The sequence below is a fragment of the Oncorhynchus keta genome, chromosome 19, assembly GCF_023373465.1.
Source record: "Oncorhynchus keta strain PuntledgeMale-10-30-2019 chromosome 19, Oket_V2, whole genome shotgun sequence".
Lineage (NCBI taxonomy): Eukaryota > Metazoa > Chordata > Actinopteri > Salmoniformes > Salmonidae > Oncorhynchus > Oncorhynchus keta.
The window spans coordinates 27,064,828-27,071,055 of record NC_068439.1 but is presented as its reverse complement, the minus strand read 5'-3'; the positions used below and the strand labels follow the sequence as shown (position 1 = coordinate 27,071,055).

The window sequence follows — 6,228 nt, the reverse complement described above, 5'->3', positions numbered from 1 at the left end:
AAATTAAGCTACACTAAAGCTACCCTTAAGAAATATACAGTTTACTTCACTAAAGTTATTTTGAAATTTTAGTCCACTACATCCAAATGTAAATCTGAAATGTCATTGTTGAAAAATGTCAAGAACAGGTCCCTCTGTTGTCCGATGTTAACAGAATGTAATTTGTTCTATTAATCAAACTATTTTTCAAGTGAGAATTGGACAGGTCTGATGCTGATTTCACCCATATTTTGTTTTTGCAAAAAGAGTAGTAGAGTTTAGTTCTAGTAGTTAGCTACACCACTACATGGCAAAAAAAAGTATTTAACTACTGAAAATACTACCTTGATTTGAATTTAGTTCAACGACCACCAAGCTACTTCAAAATGTAGGTAAATTACTAGTTGAACTACTCCCCAACACTGCAAACTTCAAAGTGATATTAAGAGTTTATGAAGGATGTTACATGCAATAGTACATCTGGAAAACCTCAACATTCAGTTGTGGTTTCTTTGAAAATGTAGCCTACCTGTGAAGAAGTTTGAATGGCACGTTAAAATCAAACTATTTTACATTGTGGTATATCTGGAAAGTTTACACCCCCCTATTCTGAACCCGGTCTTCAGCGCTACTTCTTTTTCAGTCCTTGTCCAATGCATTTTAAATGTGCAATATGCAGAAATGGCTCTGCCATTTCCCGGTTGCTAAAAATCGAATAGTTTGCAAAATATTGTATTTTCAGCTGTTTGAAGCTGCTGTACAAAACCTAAAGTAAAAGATGCTAAAGACAACTTATAGCGCACATGGAACAGATCTACCACTTCTTAGACTTGCTTTCAATGAGAGTGACATACACTATGACTTATATTTCTATGTGAATTTGGTCGGTCACCCAAAAAGTTACATATTGCAGCCAGTGGTGGAAAAAGTACCTAATTTTCATATTTGAGTAAAAGTAAAAATACCTTTAATAGAAAATGACTCAAGTGAAAGTCACCTGGTAAAATTCTACTTGAGTTAAAGTATTTGGTTTTGAAATATACTTAAGTATCAAAAGTAAATGTAATTGCTAAAATATTCTTAAGTATCAAAATCAAATTATAAATAATTTAAAACTCCTTATCTAAAGCAAACTAGATGGCATTATTTACTTGTTTTTTAAATGTATTTATGGAAAGCCAGGGGCATGCTCCAACAGTCAGACAATATTTACAAACTAAGCATGTGTTTAGTGAGTGTGCCAGATCAGAGGCTGTAGGGATGACAAGGGATGTTCTCTTGATAAGTGTGTGAATTAGACCATTTTCCTGTCCTGCTAAGCATTACAAATGTAATGAGTACTTTTGTATGGAGGAAAAAGTACTTACTTCACTACATTCCTAAAGAAAAGTAAAATTTGTAAAAAAAAATATAAATAGTAAAGTACAGATACCCCCCCAAAAACGACTTAAGTAAAAATAATTGAAAGTACTACTTTACACAACCGATAGCAACTGTAACATTTATTTTGGTTCTGTATCCGCTTTGTTTTTCAATCGTATATGCATTTGATTGTGAATCAGCTATACATATATATATTTTTTGTTGTTTTGTGTTTAGCCTAGTGGTTAGAGCATTGGACTAGTGACGTTAGTAACGGAAGGTTGCAAGTTCAAATCCCCGAGCTGACAACGCACAAATCTTTCGTTCTGCCCCTGAACAGGCAGTTAACCCACTGTTCCTAGGCCGTCATTGAAAATAAGAATTTGTTCTTAACTGACTTGCCTAGTAAAATAAATACATTTAAAAAAGAACTTGATCAAATTTGTACAAAAGCAGGCTATTAAAACAAGTTTAAAAAATATTTTGATTATTATTGTCTTGTTGGTAGTGAAAATACATATGGGGCTTAGTACTTTATAAAACTGTAATACATGTGTTAGTGTAACAGTATTGCTTCTGTCTGTTACATTAGTACAGCAGTATGTGGATTTTTAGGAGGGATCTAGCTACACTATTTTTATATTTCAACTGTGCAGTGGATGTTTCAATTTACGATGTATAAGAATAACATTGCAAGTTGTCAACAACAGAAACCCAGACGACCTTTGTTTTTCTGAAGATTGTGCACCACCCATTTCTCTGAGATTTAACTCTGCAACCAATCGCTTAATCGAGAGCAGTCTATCTTCAGCCAACTTCAATGAATCGATTGGTGGATGCATAGTGTGCCCGATGACCTCGTCCTTCTAGTATTATATTAACCAATCAAAGGTTTACAGTGAGTTTTTTTTGTCCCGCCCTGGTCTGTCAGCCAGTAGTTTGCCAGAAGAGGGACACTGGAAAGGGATTGCGCGTTGGAAGACAGACGACACAGCGACATAGCTAACTAGCTAGCTATGTTGTTATAGCGCTTTTATAAGTGAACTTCGTGATTTAAATAGTTTTGTTCGATATGAAAATGTTTAATTGAGTTTTTCGAGAATGCATATTTGTTGAAACACTTCAACATGGCCAAGTAGAAGAAAAAGTGAGAAAATGTAGTAGCTAAGCTAACTCTGGGCAGCTTATTAATAACTAAACTCAACTGGACTTTTACAAGAAGAAATGTTCCAGCTTTTTTGGGAAAGTTACCAACTTGCTTTATCATGTAACATTGATATATGTGAGTAAACAAACGAAAGTACTCGCAAGTAACTTGAGGCTTATTTAAGATTTAACTTTGTATATTTGTTTTTGCCAAGTTTGTGAACTGGAAGAGTTGCACTGTGGCAATCAACATAATGTCAACAGCATCATCAGCAACCAACTCAACCCAACAGCAGCAACAGCGGGTCAAGCGAAGCGGTGACAGCGGGGTCTCCCCAACCATCTCTCCGGCCGGCTGCAGCAACGGCAGCACCACCACGATCCGGTTGCAGCCTATTCGTGCCACGGTGCCATACCAGCTCTTGCGTGGAAGTCAGCACAGCCCAACCCGCTCCTGCTCCTCTTCCTTCACAGTCGCGAGCAACACAGAACCGACATCGACGTCCCCTTGCAACAGTCCCTCCAGCCCGACGCAGCTGCTGCTCGCTAACCCGGGTGGAAACGGCTCGGTGGAGGGCAGGCTGGTCGCAAGGCAGAGACGCTCGCCGCCGGACAGCAAGAGCTCACCTGAGCGGTGTCCGATCTCGCCTGTTTTCAAAGGTGCAGTAGTGCCGTTTGTCCACCATTTATTGCATCCAAAGCTAGACAGGCTAGCTGTTGCTATAGCTAACAAACTAATTGGGTCAGATCGGGGTCTCTGCTAGACGCATCAGCATCACTAACACTTATTGTTTTGTCCAACATTTGTGTGTTTATAGGCCAATCCAGATATAGAAAATAACAAACATAGCTAACCCTGAAAATGCTGAAATGTATTGCGTATGTCATATGAATTATTATGGACCCAGTATCCAAATGTTGTCATGTTCAAATAATGAATTGGCATCGAGGCGATGCTTTGAAACCAGATATGTACTATGTTGTTTGATTTGCAAACTACTGCTTTGGGCTTTCGATTTCTGTATCCGTGGCTATTATGGTGACGATGCAGTTACTGTACCTCCAGGCCAGCGTGCGGCAGTTGGATAAACACGACTGGTTCGTCGTATTACAATAAATGAATAACTGCAACCACATCGGCGGACATGTTAAAAGTATTCAATCAATATCATTCATGATTAGAGTGACATGGAAATGTATTTAGGTATTTTCTCTGAAATGGACGCTTGTTTACCAGCGCGAAGGAATGGAAATAATTACGTCGTTGACTGGAGAAGGTCGCGCGCTTATGGCAACACTGAGGCCTAGCAGGAGCGAGCGCATCTCGAGACGTAAACGCGATAATTCTATTGCAAATATGAGTGCTGCTCTTGCTCGTTGCAAATACGTTTATCTAAAGCTGTAGTGTTATTTGCCACCAGAGTCAATTGCACTCTCCTTTATTTGACAGGTAGGTAAATACATCCATCTAAGAGGTGAAATGTTATTAGGGAGTGCTATTCTTTCCCATAACTTCTCATGGTATGGATTCTTGAAGAGGTAGAGACTGTATTCCAATCAATTTCTTTAGCTACCAGGTCCACAATATGCTCTCTCTGTGCACCCTCTCTCAAAATAGGAGACCTCAGTAGCCTAGGTGTGCAATGCGGATTCTGCAGGTTTAGTAGGACTGTCTGCTGGTATTAGTACTGATTGAACAGCGGGATACCACTGCCCAGACCCCTTGAAAGCCCTGACCTCTCTCCATGTCAAGCTAGATATTATGGATGCAATATGGTGAGGTCACTGATCACCACAGAGTTTCTGTACTTTTTAGGTCGGGGGCATTGTACAGGGGGCACCACGACTGGGTTTGAATGGAAAAGGAGGCCTTAACATGTCTTATCATACAATCTCTTAAAAAGCATATGATATTCAAAGGGCTAGATTTCTAATATTTAACAGTTTGTCACTTGTACTGTAGTATTTATGAATTTGAGCTCAGGTCAAGCATGTAGGGTCTAGTCTCCAAAGAATGACAAGTGACAACCACATGATAGAAAAAGTAATTTGATACCCTCTGTGTTAGTATGCCATGCGTATGCAGTCATTGTTGATGGCCCTATGTGTTATGCAGTCATTAGAACTCATCTATTAACATTAGAGGTCGACCCATTATGATTTTTCAACGCCAATACCGATTATTGGAGGACCAAAAAAAGCCTATACCGATTAATCTTAATCGTCCGATTTTTAAAAATGTATTTATTTATTTATAATAATTACAATTGCAACAATACTGAATGAACACTTATTTTAACTTAATATAATACATCAATAAAAATGTATTTAGCCTCAAATAAATAATGAAACAAGTTAAATTTGGTTTAAATAATGCATAAACATATAAAAGTTGGTGGTTCCTTTTAACATGAGACTTCAATATTCCAAGGTAAGAGGTTTTAGGTTGTAGTTAATATATTATTTATAGGACTATTTCTCTCTATACCATTTGTATTTCATATACCTTTGACTATTGGATGTTCTTATAGGCACTTTAGTATTGCCAGTGTAACAGTATAGCTTCCGTCCCTCTCCTCGCCCCTACCTGGGATCGAACCAGGAACACATCGACAACAGCCACACTCGAAGCAGCGTTACCCATGCAGAGCAAGGGGAATAACTACTCCAAGTCTCAGAGTGAGTGACGTTTGAAACGCTTTTATCGCGCACCCCGCTAACTAGCTAGCCATTTCACATCGGTTACACCAGCCTCATCTCGGGAGTTGATACGCTTGAAGTCATAAACAGAGCTGTGCTTGCGAAGAGCTGCTGGCAAAACGCACGAAAGTGTTGTTTGAATGAATGCTTACGAGCCTGCTGCTGCCTACCATCGCTCAGTCAGACTGCTCTATCAAATCATAGACTTAATTATAATATAATAACACACAGAAATACGAGCCTTTGGTCATTAATATGGTCAAATCCGGAAATTATAATTTCGAAAACAAAACGTTTATTATTTCAGTGAAATACGGAACCGTTCGGTATTTTATCTAACGGGTGGCATCCCCAAGTCTAAATATTCTTGTTACATTGCACAACCTTCAATGTTATGTCATAATTACGTAAAATTCTGGAAAATTAGTTCGCAATGAGCCAGGCTGCCCAAACTGTTGCATATACCCTGACTCTGCGTGCAATGAACGCAAGAGAAGTGACAATTTCACCTGGTTAATATTGCTTGCTAACCTGGATTTCTTTTAGCTAAATATGCAGGTTTAAAAATATATATTTCTGTGTATTGATTTTAAGAAAGGCATTGGTGTTTATGGTTAGGTACAGTCGTCCAACGATTGTGCTTTTTTCGCAAATGCGCTTTTGTTAAATCATTCCCCAGCGTTGCATCGATTATATGCAACTCAGGTCACGCTAGATAAACTAGTAATATCATCAACCATGTGTAGTTATAACTAGTGATTATGATTGATTGATTGCTTTTTATAAGATAAGTCTAATGCTAGCTAGCAACCTACCTTGGCTTCTACTGCATTCGCGTAACAGGCAGGCTCCTCGTGAAGTGCAATGAGAGGCAGGTGGTTAGAGCGTTGGACAAGTTAACTGTAAGGTTGCAAGATTGGATCCTCCGAGCTGACAAGGTGAAAATCTGTCGTTCTGCCCCTGAACAAGGCAGTTAACCCACCGTTCCTAGGCCGTCATTGAAAATAAGAATGTGTTCTTAACTGACTTGCCCTGCCTTTT

The 6,228-nt window shown here is 38.8% G+C and overlaps 1 protein-coding gene across 4 annotated transcripts in view; it reads left to right on the top strand.

The window, feature by feature from the left end:
* Window positions 1-2,286: 2,286 nt before the first annotated feature.
* Window positions 2,287-6,228, top strand: part of glcci1a (glucocorticoid induced 1a) — a 32,586-nt gene continuing 28,644 nt past the window's right edge. For 3 of the 4 annotated variants that reach the window (XM_035762461.2, XM_035762460.2, XM_035762458.2), the window contains exon 1: window positions 2,287-3,147. In XM_035762461.2, coding sequence (XP_035618354.1) covers window positions 2,742-3,147 — 406 coding nt within the window. In that variant the 5' untranslated portion in view covers window positions 2,287-2,741. The remainder of the gene's footprint in view (window positions 3,148-6,228) is intronic. The other variant, XM_035762459.2, reaches the window with a different exon arrangement.